The 15449-nt window shown below is 48.8% G+C and overlaps 2 protein-coding genes across 13 annotated transcripts in view; one reads left to right on the forward strand and one right to left on the reverse strand.

Moving 5' to 3' along the window:
* The first annotated feature begins 455 nt into the window (after positions 1-455).
* LOC111066470 (solute carrier family 23 member 1) lies at positions 456-3772 on the forward strand. Its single transcript, XM_022355130.2, has 4 exons — positions 456-636; positions 1410-2056; positions 2118-2634; positions 2704-3772. The coding sequence occupies exons 1-4, from the start codon at positions 598-600 to the stop codon at positions 3253-3255; spliced, it is 1755 nt and encodes a 584-aa protein (XP_022210822.2). The 5' UTR covers positions 456-597; the 3' UTR covers positions 3256-3772.
* Positions 3773-4144: 372 nt separating this feature from the next.
* The window catches only part of LOC111066469 (serine/threonine-protein kinase par-1), a 51460-nt gene continuing 40155 nt past the window's right edge, over positions 4145-15449 (reverse strand). For 4 of the 12 annotated variants that reach the window (XM_022355115.2, XM_022355118.2, XM_022355120.2 and 1 more), the window contains exons 10-16: positions 15287-15418; positions 14939-15068; positions 14682-14827; positions 14155-14217; positions 13126-13247; positions 4563-8751; positions 4410-4502 (exon numbers count right to left, since the gene is read on the reverse strand). In XM_022355115.2, coding sequence (XP_022210807.2) covers positions 4448-4502; positions 4563-8751; positions 13126-13247; positions 14155-14217; positions 14682-14827; positions 14939-15068; positions 15287-15418 — 4837 coding nt within the window. In that variant the 3' untranslated portion in view covers positions 4410-4447. The other 8 variants (XM_041591627.1, XM_041591630.1, XM_041591624.1 and 5 more) reach the window with 7 other exon arrangements.

A 15449-nucleotide genomic window follows, 5' to 3' on the forward strand; every position in this document is an offset into this window, starting at 1 on the left:
AGATAATTTATTTTTATCACGTTACCCAATTTTTGGGTTGCTATCTTTATAGGACACGTTTTGGCACTTTTATAGGGTAGCATTTGACTACCATAAAATAGTCTCTGCTTATCTTTGCCTCATGGCATTCTTCTGCTCGTTATCCGAGTCGTTATGAACAATCTTGGGCAGATCTTTCCATTCCGGAAAGTAAAATGGATAAATATGAAAAAGGTATAAATTTGACTAAAAAATCCCTAGATGATTCTTCTGTATTATTTTCCTTTTATTGGTTTTTGCCTTGTAAAAGTTAGCTCCGCTGAGAGAATTCGAATGCACTGCAATCAGCTGCTCTCCGATGCTTTCTGTAGCCGTTCAATTGGCGTCAATGCGCTCCCCCATCCATCCTCTCCGATCCAACTGTAAACCCGATAGAGAAATTCGACAGCTTGCTGATAGATCTTCGCCATTCCGCCAAGGCATTAAGTCGCGGGCCTTTGTCGCGAGCAGTTGTCGATTGTCGAGGCGGTATAGCACTTAAGAGAGGTTCTCCTTCTACCCCCCATACGTTCTTCTTGATTAGTTTATGGCGGGCGTAAAGTGTGACATCGCCTGATCATGGAGTTGAACAACGTTACCGTCGAGGACAGCGCCTCCGTAAGTAATAATTTTCGTCACCTGGCTAGAACCATCTCACGTGTGCGTGGGTTTATATAAGAAACTGCTATTAGCTGTCCAACGGACTCTGCACAATTGCTCTCAATTGTGGCAGCTTTTGCTCTGATACTTATCGGTTTTTGTTTTGTGCTCAATTTTTGCCTGTCTTGCCTGCCATTGGCATTGCCCATCAAATTGAGGGACATTGCTCGAGAATATAACACCAGGCAATTACAAAATCATTCAAAACTATTTGTTAATTGTTTTGTAGGGCGATAGATGGGGGGTTAAAGCAATATTCGATCCCAATTTGTCTCATTTTTGAGTGTGTCTCTCTCGGTAAAAAATGTAGAAAATTGACAGCACACTGATTTATCAACTATCCCAGCTAATCAGCTATTAATTTATGGCTTGATTAAAACAAGATCTGAGAACAAACCAGCATCTCAGCATCCCCTGGACTGATACTCACGCTCAATTAATCACGATTGCCGACCGACGCTGTCAGTCAAACTCGGACTACGATGAAAGCCCTCGCCTCTTGGGACTCTTTTGAGCCATAAACTCATGCAAATGAATGCAAGAATTTAATTGTGATGCTCATAAATAAAACAGTAAAACAGTAAAACTTCCCCGCCAAGTATACGGGGTATGAAATTAAAATTGCCTGATACATACTAGTACTCCATAGCAGAGATGCCTAATTAACATAAGTAAATAGATATTCGCATTAATAAGATATAATTATAGTATGTGGTTACATCAATTTACAGGGGGATGCGCACAATCGATCACCGCACAATCGTGCGCCTCCGATGGGAGCTGCATCCACACCCACACCCACACATGCCGAGAGATCCAAGCCAAAGCTGCTTTATGCCATCAACGACAATCCGCCCTGGTATCTGAGCATATTCCTCGCATTCCAGCACTATCTGACAATGATTGGCGCCATTGTCTCCATACCGTTCATACTGACGCCGGCGCTGTGCATGTCCGACGAGGATGCGAATCGTGGCATCATCATATCCACCATGATCTTCGTCACGGGCATCGTGACCTACTTTCAGGCGACGTGGGGCGTGCGCCTGCCTATTGTTCAGGGCGGCACCATCTCGTTTCTGGTGCCGACGCTCGCCATTCTCGCCCTGCCCCAGTGGAAGTGTCCGCCCCAGGCCGAGATGGATGCCATGCCCGAGGAGGAGCGGCTGGAGCTGTGGCAAGTGCGTATGCGTGAGCTATCAGGCGCCATCGCTGTGTCCGCCATGGTCCAAGTCATTCTGGGCTACACGGGTCTGGTGGGCAAGATCCTCAAGTATGTCACCCCGCTGACAATTGTGCCCACTGTGTCGCTGGTGGGACTGACGCTATTCGAGCATGCGGCGGACACGGCTTCCAAGCACTGGGGCATAGCCGTCGGGTGAGTATTCCGAGATCTTTGACTGCCCTGCCTCCTATTTACTTATCCATCACCCATGCAGCACCACGGGCATGCTGACGCTCTTCTCGCAGATAATGTCCGATGTGTCCGTGCCCGTGGTGGCCTACCGCAAGGGTCACGGCTTCGAGCTGCGCAAGTTCCAGCTGTTTCGCCTCTTCCCAGTGCTGCTCACCATCATGATCATGTGGGGCCTGTGCGGCATCCTGACAGCCACCGATGTCTTCCCACCGTCGCATCCCTCACGCACAGATGTCCGGCTGAATGTCCTGACCAGCGCCAAGTGGTTCTATGTGCCGTATCCGGGCCAGTTCGGCTGGCCATCGGTCACGCTGTCAGGGGTGCTGGGCATGCTCGCCGGCGTGCTGGCCTGTACGGTGGAATCGCTGAGCTATTACCCGACAGTGTCGCAGATGTCGGGCGCCCACGCGCCACCGCTGCATGCCATCAATCGAGGCATCGGCACTGAGGGACTGGGCACTGTCCTGGCCGGACTCTGGGGTGCTGGCAACGGAACGAATACGTTCGGAGAGAACGTCGGCGCCATCGGAGTGACCAAGGTTGGTACAGCGACGCACGTGGCTGCTGGCGCTTGACTTCTCCACTGATGCATTTCTTCGGCTTTCCAGATTGGTTCACGTCGCGTCATCCAGTGGGCGGCTCTGATAATGGTCCTCCAGGGAGTTATTGGCAAGTTTGGGGCCATCTTCATTCTCATTCCCGATTCGGTGGTGGGCGGAATATTCTGCGTGATGTTCGGCATGATCATTGCCTTTGGCCTGTCCACGCTGCAGTATGTGGATCTGCGTTCGTCGCGGAACCTGTACATCCTTGGCCTGTCCATTTTCTTTCCCATGGTTCTGTGCCGCTGGATGCAGGATCATCCCGGTGCCATTGACACCGGCAACGAGACAGTTGACTCGACACTATCCGTGCTGCTGGGCACAACCATTTTGGTGGGCGGTGTCCTTGGCTGCTTTCTGGACAACGTCATACCGGGCACACCGGCCGAACGCGGGCTCATCGAGTGGGCCAACGAGATGCCGCTGGGCGATGACAACATCAATGACGGCACTGCCACCGACTATGACTTCCCCTGTGGCATGGATACCATACGCAGCTGGAAGTGGACCTACTACATACCCTTCATGCCCACCTACAAGCTGCAGAAGCAGAGCTGATTGTACCCATTACCGATCTGGCATCGAGCGATGGGAACTTCCACAGAATTATCAATGCAAAATTCCATTTGTAATTCAGTGTTTTTTTTTTTATTATTCATTTATAGAAAACGCTGTTCGCTGTTCTCTCATGCCCTAATTACAATTTGAACACATCCAATTCGGAGTCTACCCAAAAACGAGCTAAAGATTTTAAGTATTTTTTGTTTTGTTTTTAAATTCGCTTATTGTTTGATTTGTTACTACGTTTTACTGTTACTGTACGCTCTCCTCACCGCCTTTGCTCACAGTTTTCATATTTTCTATTATTTCGCAATAACATCAATAGACCTAGCAAAACGAAAGACTCCCAATTAGCCCCAATTAAACACTATTCAAATCTCGGAAAACCATCCATAATCAGTTCGTTCTGTATATACTCGTGATGCACAATAAAATAAGTGTTAAAATTATTTTGTAGAAATTTTAACGCATTTACGGCGCGAGGCTTTTCACCTTCTTCTACTCCTCCTCCTCCTCCACAAAAATAGCATAGAAAATACATATACAATATATTTGTGAAACATATCCATTATTCCCTTTCCCCCCTCTCTCTCTCTCTCTCTCTCACTGTCTCTTGTCTATCCATTCACACTTATAGTTAAAATCAACGTGTTATACGGCTATGGCTAAATCTAAAACCGTCGAGGAACCAAGGCACAATCATTTGAAAATCGTTTACAAGTCACACGATCTATTTGTGAAACTCCGCTATATCCGAACTACAACAAACCTACGACTAATAGCAGCGTCCAAGGTTAGGAGGCACTGCCCTCTAGATTATAACTTTTGGCTATATCAAAAAATTATCAAAAATTCTCTACAACTAAGTGGATGCACGTTCGCAAAGAGTCTAGAACTTGTTGTGCTCATTATGTGGATTATGGTTATGATGATGGGCAGCAGACTGGGTCTGGGTCTGGGTCTGGCACTGGGCAGGCTGTAGCTGTAGCTGCAGCTGTTGCTGTTTCTTGTTGCCGGCACTGCTGGCGCGCGAGGATGAGGCCGATACCGACGAGGAGGCAGTTGTGTTGGGCGGCGTGCTCATGGCCTGGCCACTTCCATGCCCCGTTGCGTGCTGCTGGCCGGGACTGGCCTTTTTCCGTTTGGAGTAGTAGCAGAAAATGCAGAAGCCATTCTGCGGTGTGGTACATCAAATGTTTGTCGGACTGCGCGTCGCCGAAGAAGTGCGGTAACGAGATCCGGACCTGCAACAGGCCCACAAGAAACGTCAATGGGGAACAATCGAAATGTGGGGCTAAACTTACCGTGAAATGCTGGAGGTATAGTCCCGCACAGGAGTGCGTGCTTCTCTTCTCTGATAGGCGCTGCTGCCAGCAGCACTGCTGCTGCTGGTTGTTGGTGGCTCGAGCAGCGACATCGTCCGATGATCGTACGGCCGAATGGAACGTCGCCCCAGGGTGGCATAGCCATCCAGATGGCTGCTGCCGGCGGCACTGCTGCTGCTGGCCGTTGGCAGGCTGCCGTTCAGCGTGTAGGAGGAGCGCCGCTTGGGATTGTAGGTATTGTAGTAGCCACTGGCGATGGCACCGTTGCTTGGACTCGAACTGGAGGAGCTCTTGTACCGCATGGGCACCGAGCTGTAGTCGTGCACCTCGTACCGCTTGCTGAGGAACGACGGCGAGGTGTTGCGTATGTCGTTGAGGCTCTTGCGCGGCTTGCTCGTGGCCCCCCCGCCCGACGAGGAGGTGGAGTAGTCCAGCGGCGAGCGGTACATGGGCGGCTTCAGTTCCGTGCCCACGGGACTCAGCTTTAGTGGCCTGAAGAACTGCTGGGCAATGTCCGGGGAGTGGGCACGCGGCTCCACCTCCGCCACATGCAACTTGTGGCTGGAGCGAGCCTTGACCGCCGCCTGCTGCTCCCTGTAGTAGTCACGCACCGCCGAGGGACCCACAATGCTGCTGGTGCGACGCGGCTTCTTCTGCTCGTTGAAGCGGCTGTAGAAGCTGCGCCGCTTGATGCGATCGATGACGCTCTCGTTGGGATCGGAGCTCTCCGAGCAGCGCGTGGGCGAGGAGAGCGAGGCACGCGACAGGCGCGACACTGTGGGCGAGGGCGTCGCGTGCAGCATGTAGTTGTCCTCGGAGCAGATCGACCAGTTGTCAAAGTACAGCTCCGGCTCCTCGGTGGGCGACAGGAACGTGGAGGTGGAGGCGCAGTCATCCTGGTAGCTGCGCGAGTCCGATGAGTAGTTGGCAATGTTCTCGAAGGAGGGCGTCAGCAGCGGATTGTTCCGGTTGATCTCGTGCGCCGACGAGGTGCGGTAGCCCGACGTCTGCGAGCTGCAGTTGTTGTTGGTGTTCGTGGAGTTGTTGTTGGTGACATTCTCCACGGACTGCTGGCTGGAGCTGTTGTTCGAGGAGGCGCTCTTCACGGCACCCGGATACGGTGGCAGATTCGAGTACAGTCCCATCCCCCCGTTGCCATTGATCAGCGCCGGATTGGTCTTGCTTCCCCGATAGCTGCTGCCACTTGTGGTGGTTGTGGCTGTAGTCACGGCACTCGCCCCACTGGCCCCACTGGCCCCCTGGGCACCGGCCAGATCCAACATCAGACCTTTGCGCTTCTCCTTGATGCTCGGTGTGGCGTGGCTGCTGCTGTTGCTGCTGCTGTTGGGCTTCATGGCCTGTCCCTGGTTCTGTCTGCAGTCCGGACAGGCCGTCTCGCAGTTGCAGTTCTCCTCGCTGGCCGGCGGAGCGGTTGGCTTGGCCTTCACCACATTCTGGTAGATGGGCGATGTCGGCAGCAGGGCATCCTGCTCCTCGCGCACCTGTCGCTCAATGTTGCTGGTGGATCGAGTGTTCCGCACACGCCGCTGTTCGCTGCTCTCCCGATCGAAGCGGCGGAGCAGTCCGCCGAACATCTTGTTGACAGCGCCACTCTGCTTGCCACTGCCCGCTTCCGTGTCCCCTGCGTGCAGCTCTTCCACGCTAGCCGCTCGCTTGGGACTCGCCCTGGAGCTGGACTGGGAGCGGCGCGGCACAGAACGCTCCCGGAGCGAGCGCAGCATGCTGTCGAAGCGCGACCGTTTGTCCACTCGCTTGTCCTCGGCCGGCAGCTCGATGGATTTCTCTGGCTCCAGAGATTTCTTCTTGCGCATCAGCGTCACCTTCTCGGGTGAGCTGCGCTCCTCGGGCGAGCCCTGCTTCTGGGTGCAGGCCAAGGCTGTGGCTGTTGCTGTGGCCCCACCGGCTGTGGCCGTCTTCTTGTCCTTGCTCATGGCCGAGTCTCGCAGCTTTTCGAACTTCTGGCCCAGGGCGTAGAGTAGGCCCTTGCTGGGCTTCTTCTCCGGCGACTTCTCCTTCGACTTGATCACCGGACTCGACTCCTTGGAGCTGTCTGCGGGTGTGGTTGTGGCCGTGGTGTTCGTGGTTGTTGCGGCTGAGGGCGACGTGGCTGGCGTCACTGGCGTTGGTGGCACCAGCTTGGATTTCTTGGACACTTTGACGATCTTCTTGATGGTCGTGGGTCGCGAGTCGCTTGAGGAGGAGGCCGTGTCGATCACGTTACTCATGGTGCCGGTGGGCGTGGCCGAAAGGGATTTCTCTTCCGACGTGGACTTGGAGCTGACGGGCGTGCCAGTGGCAGAGGCAGCTGCCGCGGTATCTGGCGTCGCCTCCGCAATGCTGGGAATGGCCACGCCACTGCGCGTCACCTTTCGCAGTTCCTTGGGCGTGGCCAGCTTGGTGGCCGGATAGCTCTTGGGACGCATCAGGCGACTCTCGCGGGGCGCACTCTCTCCAGCCTGTGATTCGTTGTTGCCCACCGCAGACGGCAGCTTGCTGGGCAGTTTGCTGGGCAGGGCCGAGGCAGAGGCGGAGGGTTCGGGCAGCTCCGTTGGCGACTTGAGGCTCAGACCAAGGTCCTTCATGGGGTAGGACTTGGGACGCTTCAGCCTGGTCTCCTTGGGCGTGCAGCCAGGCACGGGTATCTCTGTGGCTGCTGTCTCCGTGCCGGGCGTCTTAAGCTCGTCTGTCTTCCTGGACACCTTCTTCACCTTGCGCACCAGCGTCGTCGTAGTCGTTGTTGTTGTCGTCGAGAGTTTGGTGGCTTCCGCATCATTGGAGTTGGCGGTTTCCTTGGGCTTCACCTTCTTCACCTTACGGATGGTGGAGGTCTCCTCTGTCTTGTCCGTCTGCCCATCGGGCATCTGTCCCTGCTCGTGCTGGGTGCGCACGGCGGAGAGCAGCTGCAGCTCCTGAAGTATCTTGTCTGCCAGCTCATGCTTGTCCAGATCGGTTTCCAGTTCGCGTGGCCTGGACACACTGCGTTGACGGAGTCCCGAGCGCTTGCCGGAGGCATCCTGTGCCGTCTGCCCTGCCTGTTGGGCATCTGGGAGCAGTTCCACGCTCTTGTTGCGCGTGTGACGCATCGATGACCTGACTGGCCCCGGCTCCAGTGCGGGCAGCTGATCAGCCTGCTCCACGTTGGGCAGACTGTGCTTGCGTCGCCGCTGATCCGCCTGCTCCGTGCGTTCGCTGGACTTCTCGCGTATCTCCCGCAGCATGTTCTGGGTCTCGCGGTCGCGCGGATCGTCGAAGAAGTCGGGCCGCAGAAAGCGTGAGATTCGACGCTGCGAGGAGCGTCCGCGCAGCGAACTGCTGCCCTCGGCCGCTGCTGCCACACTCGGCGGCAGTGCACCGTTCGGCGGTGGTGACAGGCAGCCACTGGGCGGACGCCCCAGGCCAGCGCTATAACGCTTTTCCGGCACCTCCTTCGTCGTCGCCGTTGTCGAGGTCGCTCCATTGCTGGACTTGCTCAAGTAGGGCGAGTAGTACTTGTACTTGTCGCTGATGTCGCTGGTGTAGCTGCTGCTGCAGAGCGAGGACTTGCCGTAGTCATCCCGACACACGCTGCTGCTGCGACTCTTGCTGGTCGTAGTCGACAACGTCGCTGGCTGTGCTCCAGCTCCAGCGCCAGTTGTTCCCTCCTGGCTGGTCTGTGTCTGGGTCAGAGCCTGGCTGCGGCTCAGGCTGCGTCGATAGATGGCCGTACTGGCCGCCGTTGTCTTTGGTGCATCGGTGAGGGGCTTGGGCTTGAAGTCCTCCTCCTCCGGCTGATCTGGCAAGTAGCCGCGGCCACCGCTCTGGCTGCGCTTGTAGAGCTTCGGGGTGACGGCGCTGCTGGGGGCACTGGTCTGCACGCTCAGTGTGCGGGACAGTTTGCGGGCTTGGGTGGGCGGCAGCTTGGCTAGCAGCTGCTCCTGAAAGCACTTGGGCAGCCCAGGCGTAATGCTGGACAGGGTTTCGAGATCCTTCTTGCTGAGCCGCAGGCGCGAGAGATCCAGGTCGGCCAGGTCCAAAGGTTCCTCAGAGGTGCCGCCTGCTGCTGCTGCTGTTGCTGCACTTCCTGTTGTTGTTGGGGCTACCGCTACCTTCTCCACGTGTGCTGGCGCCGAGCTGGGCTTGCTGGCGCTGCCCTTGCCCTGGTGGTGACCTGCGGGAAGATTGAAAGAGTGGAAAGGTCATGGATGAACATCGAGGGCACTTGTCCGGCGGCTGACTGCGAGAACGATTTAGTGGCTTCGATTAGTGGTGCACTTACTTGTCGACTGCTGGATATCGAGTGTTAGGGATCTACTTACAGCGCATCCAGCGACTGACTGCTCCGCTCCGGTTGCAGGGCCCAGTAACCTGTAAACGTTTTGTGTCTTGTTTTGGCAACCAAAAGAACTCGTTCTCGACGACGGACTATGTAGATTCGAAACACTGAACAAACAAACTGGCAGGCGGATTTAACGAATTACAACAAGGATTAGGAGGACACGTGCAGGACACATACGGGGCGGGCGGGCGTTTGGTTGTGCCCAATAAACAAATGCTCAACAATTTTAATTTCATGTTTTATTTCAGTGTCTATAAAAATAGTGTCTTTCATATGTTGTCTGGATGTGTGTGTGTTTGGTAATGTGTGTTGTGCAAGTGTTTAGTTTTTTTTTCAGTTTTTTTCAGTTTTAAAATATTAATTATTAATTTTTGTTTAGTATAATGACTTAATTGGTAGGCTTGAAGCGCTCTTGCCCCAAAGGAATGCATTTCTTGAGTTGGATTCAGTTAGATTGAGTAAATGACTGGAAGTTGTAGGCCCTGCTCCCTCGAGCAGGCTATCAAATAATTGTCTAACATTTAAAATTATACAATAGTTAAAGAAATAACAAATATAATCACAAAGCGTCGCGTTCTAAGTATATTATGAAACTTCCCATTGAAGGTGACAAAATCAAATGGTTCAAATTTAATCCGAGCATGTTCAGGAATTTCGATTGCTGGCTTTCGACTTTAATTAAAAGTTTTGTCCCCCCCTCCAACTGCTTGTTGTTTCCAGTGCCGTTGGCTCCAAAAAGGAAATACAAACAATTTTGTTAAACAATAAAACAAATGTGTAAATCGAATTGGGAAACATAAAAGAGTTGAATAATTTGTGCCAGGTTCTGGTGCCACCAAAACAACAACAACACCCACTGCAAAGCGCTCCACAGCTGCACCCATCCCCCCATCCACGGCCAGCAACAACACCCACACTACCATCCACTGAGTCCACCCACAGCCAGCAATGGGCAGAGCAGAGCAGAGCTGCCATAGCTTTATGGCTTCTTGGGGCTTCTTGTGGTTGCTGTCGTGGTGGCGTTGTTGCTGGTGATGGGACTGCTGTTGTTGTTGGTGGTGGTGGTGGTGGTGGTGGTGCTGCTGCTGCTACTGATGGCTTTTGCCCGCTGGGGTGTTGGGGTTGCAGTGGCTGTTGCTTGAATGGTGGCCTGGATGGTAGTGGCTGCTTGTCTGATTTGCTGCTGCCGTTTGCTGCCGCAGTTGTTGCTGGAGGTGGTGGTGGTTATGGTTAGCTGCGACGGAGTGCTGGGCCCGGCACCGGCCACGGCAACGGCCACCGTCTTGGTTGTGGCAATTATGGCGGGATGCGTTTTGGTGGCAGTGGCAGTGGCAGTAGCAGTGGCTGTGGCGGTGACGGTGGCGGTACTGAACGGACTCTGGTTAATGGTTATAACATGCTTTGTGGGCGTGGTAGTAGTTAAAGTAGTTAAACCAACTGCAAACGAAAGTAAGTACGAAATTGTGTGTAAACGGCCAATAATAAAATTATCACTCAAAATCATTAGGGTAAGTTTTATGCGGCGCACTAACAGATACAGCAGATACAGATGCAGATACGGAACTACGGCTCTACGGTTTTACGTTCTGCATCGACTACGGGCTAAGGCTTGTTTGTTGGATGATGGTTTGAACATGAGATTGGGGTTTGGGTTTTGGGGGGTTAGGGCTGGTTCTACGGAATGATGATGAACGAAACAAGTTCGATTAGTAGCTGAGATAATTTTCACTTCTGTACAAGTATTATCGTATTCAAAGTTTTGGACATTTTTTCATCGACATTTTGCATTTGGCATTTTGATTACAACGATTATTATTATTTTTTGTTGTTCGTTTTTGTGTTTTAAAGATCGTTTCGTGGCGCTCTCTTTCACATCAATTAATATGTACATGGTTGGAAAAAAAAGCCCAGAACTCAGAAATTTGTTTTTGGTTTTTCGGTTTTAACACAGATTGTTTTTAGAGCCAAGTTAGTGGTGGTTGGTTGGTTTCTATTTTGTAGTTTTTGGTTTTTTTTTGTAGTTTTTTTTGGTCTAGTAGCTTTGGCTTTTTGGCGGTTTTGAACAGCGTGGACATAGTAGACTACATTGAGAAGCTTTTTGAGTGGTTTTGGTGTTTGGCTTTTTGTGCGCATGTAGTTGTAATTGGCATATGCGTATGGGTTTGTGTGTGTGTGCGTGTGAGCTTAGTGGTGTTAAACAAATTAATTTCTTGTACAACACAAATTTTTTTTTGGTTTAATTTCGGTTTCTTAATTTTTGGTTTAATCTTGTTTGTAACTAATAAAACAAACACATTAAAAAGAAGAAAACTGGGAAACTCAACTTGAAACTTGGATAATTTCGTTTTGATTATTAATTAATTTTTTGTGTGTGTGAATTTTTTTTTTTAGGGGTTAGCGCATTAGAAAAGTTTTTAATTTCTATTTTGCTTGATTTTTTTTATTTTATTTTGGGTGTGTTGTATGACAGGAATTGGAGTACGATTACGAGTATATATAACTGGTAAAAACTAAAACAAATTTAAGGTAGCGGGGCCATTTGCATAAGAAAAATAACTGTACAACAATCAATTTACCAAAGGAAATATACGAGAGTGTATTTTCATAGAAATTCTTTTGGTTGCGAAAACAAAATCTCTGTGGTCCACAACCACACAAATCAAATAACAACGAAAAAAACAACATTTTTTTTTTGTATTATTTTATAAGATTTTGTTCTTTGTTTTGTCGGTTACAACAAAAGTATTGCAATCTTTATTGTCCTCTAGATGGTTCTCACTGCAAAATGTAGTAAATTTATTAGGTGTTTTGTTTCATTTGCTTTAGTTTATTTGATGGTCGTTAAGATTAAGTACAATTTCCTCGAATCAACATCATCATCCATTAACAATTTTTCTTTTTTTTCGAATAACATTTGGGTCTGACGGAGGGGCGGGGCAGGTCGTACATTTCTCTACACAGGAGGATAACGGAGTATATATCCTTGAGCGTATCAATATATTCTATGTATGTATGTATCTAACAGGTATACAGAACTTTGAATACGATTTCATTTCACATTATTGACTTAACAAATTTGTTTCTTTTTTCTTTTCTTTTCTTTTTGTTTTGTTTTCATTAAATAGTTTTGTTTGTAGCTTCATTTTCATCATCATTGCATGAGAGAGCGCGGTACATAATCATAATAATCATTGAAAGGCAAATCATAAAAGGTGGAAGGGGGGGCAAATAATAAGTGGTGCATGGGTTAGGAGAAGAGAACGATTAGGGGCACGTCTTGGGGGGTTGGCTTGGTTGGTTCTTTGTTGAGCAATAAATACGAGTACGAGTATGTAATTGTGGGCTACACACATAAACCAATCGTTCGAAAAGCATCAGCGGCATTAAGGATTAATAACAAAAGATTTGTGCTCTAGGACAGACAGCAGATTGATATAAATTTCACTTGATAGAGCGATAGATAGATAGATATAGAGTGAATATAGTAGAATATAGAGATGGTAGAATTATGCTATTAAAAACTGTGCGCGCACACAAAACAGAAACTAAAAAAAAAATAAATATATATAAATGTATGTGTAATATATTCATATCATTTTCAACAGAATTAACGTTTTGTCATTGTTTAAGTATTAATTGGCATTTTCACTTGATAATTACAGTAGACACTTAATTAATAATTATTGTGTTGCTTGTTGGTTTTGTGTGTTTCATTGCTGTTGCTGTTGCTGTTGTTTCTGGTTTTGAGGGGTTTTCAGGCTGCACATTATATGATTTTACTATACGGTTTTACGATTTACGGTTTATGGTTTAGACTATTTAGAGATATTGATTGGATCTGTATTCAATTTGTTTTGGTTTCTTTTTTGCGTTTAGCAAACATCAAAAAACTACTAGAAATATGTATATAGGCATAGGTATACGAATATGTAAATGTAGATATAGTAGATATAGATGTAGGCATAGGTAGATTGAAATTGAAATAAACTCTTATTTACGTAGCATACTCTGCAGAACATTTCTATAGATTTATCTGATGTCTGGACAGCCAGTTTCTGAATCAGAATTCAACATTCAGATTCATCTTTCGGCTCTCTCTTTTGTTTGTTCTTTGTTCTTTCTGTTTTCTGTTTTCGGTTTACTTTTCCTGTTTCGACTGTCTCCACTACTGATCTAGGTATTTACTCTTTAATCTGTGATATTCACCTCTTGGCAACGTGGCGCCAGTGCGCGAGAACATCGATTCCATGTCGCTGCCCAGGTCCCGGGACATGCTGTGGCGCCAGGGTGCGCCCAGGCCAACGCTGTTGCTGCCACTGTTCAGGCGGCTGTGGGGAAGAGAGGGGGAAAAAACAAGTCAAACAAGTGCACTATGAACCCCATCTTCCCACCTAGAGGACGACACGTATAGCCGAGGGACTTGCACATTACATGGAGCCCACTTACAGGCAGCATTTGTGGCCGCACGGCCACGAGCCCAGCCAGCGGCGTAGCCGTGCCGCCGTAATGTTCAAGGCCCCCAGCCAGCGCTCCCCGCACCTGAAAGCAGGAGCAGGCGTGACAGCAGCCAAATATTATTTTGTATGGATTGCGGATTAATGGTGTAGAGCAGGAGATGTTGCAAGCTTGTTGGCATCCCACAGTGCGTTTCACAATAATAATAATAGTTACACGATCCATGGATAATGGAATGTACATAGTTATTATATATTAGAATTACCAGGAATTACACCTAGAGAATAAAAGCCAAGAAACTTTAATATTTACACTTAAATTCAAAAATGTATAGCAATAGATTTGACTAGAAGAGAATGGAAATTGATAAATATAAATATATTTCAGATTTAAATAAAATATTTTTATATTTCAATTATTTATATTTCCTACAAATTTAATATATTTTTACTGTATATATTTTTTTTAAATATATTTTCAAGTGTTTTTTTATTTAGATTAAATATAAAAAGTATTAAAAAATATTTTTAATACATTTATGTTTAAATGAAAGGGACTTTTATTTAATTTCCCTTTTATTTTAATTCAAAAATGAATATTCATTTAATCAATGGGTGTGCTTCTTTTCCCTAAGCCATTTTTCTCTGAGTGTACTCAAATTATTTCATAACCAGTGTGGTTTCCGTCCACTTTTAGGCGCCTTTTTGGTTGCATAACGCACTGCAGTTGCTGCAACATTCTGGTAGTTCTTGTAGAGTTCGTGTTCTTGGTGGTACTTACACTTGCTTCTTCTCGACCGTTTCGCTATAGCTACTCGTATAACTAACTTGAGATCTATGCACGCTTCGTGAATGATTAGTTTAAGCATTGGTGGATTGGTGGTGATGTTGAATTTGTTATTGTTAGATGGGAGGCAAGTGGCAAGGCAGCATGTAAGAAATGGATAACAAAATTAACAATGTTTGAGTGGTGTAAAAGCACAAATCCAAAATGGATTTGGTAGAGAAACTGAAGAGGATGCGACGCTCAGATCACATCCTACTATCCATGGGTCATAGTACTGCCACAGGAGTGGACTCTTAATCAAATCACTTTCGACTGTGACTACTCCAACAGAAGAAGGTGATGAAATTATTAACTGCAGCCACGCTGGGACACGTTTGCATAAGCTCTCTGACTGACTGACGGACTGGACTGTCTGTCTGTCCGTCTGTCCGACTGGCTGGATGGGTGGCAATCAACTTTGGATGCCACTCCACTTGTGCACAGCACAGCACACTCCACCCGCTTACTCGGACAGCACTCACCTGGCAAAGGGTGAGACGCCCTGACTCCAGAATGGACTGTGGCTCTGTGCCTGCCGCGAGATGTCCGTGAGCAGGCGACTCGAATGGCTGGGGAAACCGACTGTCAGGTCGCTGTTGACGTTGAGGCGATTCGTTAAGTTTCGCACCTGCAATATTCCGTGAATTATATAGTTTTCCATCAAACCAGGGACTAGTAGAGGTCAGAAACCGGGGACCAGGGACCAGGGTAGGAAATATATATTAAAGCAATGTCTTACCCGCTGCAGCAGTGTCGAGAACAGATTCTCCGCCGTGAGTATCTCAAAGCCATCATCGTCGTCATCATCCTCTTCGTTAGAGCTTTGCGAGTCGTTGTCCTGACTAATTTTCTTGACAGGTCTTGAGCTTCTGCGGGTGTGTCAAAAAAAAAAAAAAAAAAAGAGATGGCAAGAGATGGTAAGATGATGAAAATAACTGAATCAAAAAGCAGTCAAGGAGCAGAAGAGAGAGCGCAATGAGTAGAGGAGACTGATTCAATCCGGCAATCCAGTTACGTATTCATGCCGTGGGGGGCCTTTGGGGCACAACCTTTGGTCTGAGACTAAGCGAAAAGGATGCTGGCGAACCTGAGTCGGTGTGGGGTGAAGCGTGCCTCCTCATCGGCTCCGGCTCCAGCGCCGCCGTCACGTGTTATCGAGGTGGTGCGCATCTTCTGGAATGGCGAACCCTCATCGAAGCCGGCCTCGCTCAGCAGGGAGCTGTATGCAAAATTGAATTCATTCAAGCGCA

The sequence above is a fragment of the Drosophila obscura genome, unplaced genomic scaffold (assembly GCF_018151105.1).
Source record: "Drosophila obscura isolate BZ-5 IFL unplaced genomic scaffold, ASM1815110v1 contig_150, whole genome shotgun sequence".
Taxonomy (NCBI): domain Eukaryota; kingdom Metazoa; phylum Arthropoda; class Insecta; order Diptera; family Drosophilidae; genus Drosophila; species Drosophila obscura.

Excerpts from the sequence above, each read along its gene's own strand:
- LOC111066470 (XM_022355130.2), top strand. The coding sequence starts at position 598 with ATGGAGTTGAACAACGTTACCGTCGAGGACAGCGCCTCC. Across the intron at positions 637-1,409 it reads CCGTCGAGGACAGCGCCTCC|GGGGATGCGCACAATCGATC; the intron begins GTAAGTAATAAT and ends ATCAATTTACAG. Across the intron at positions 2,635-2,703 it reads GCGCCATCGGAGTGACCAAG|ATTGGTTCACGTCGCGTCAT; the intron begins GTTGGTACAGCG and ends TCGGCTTTCCAG.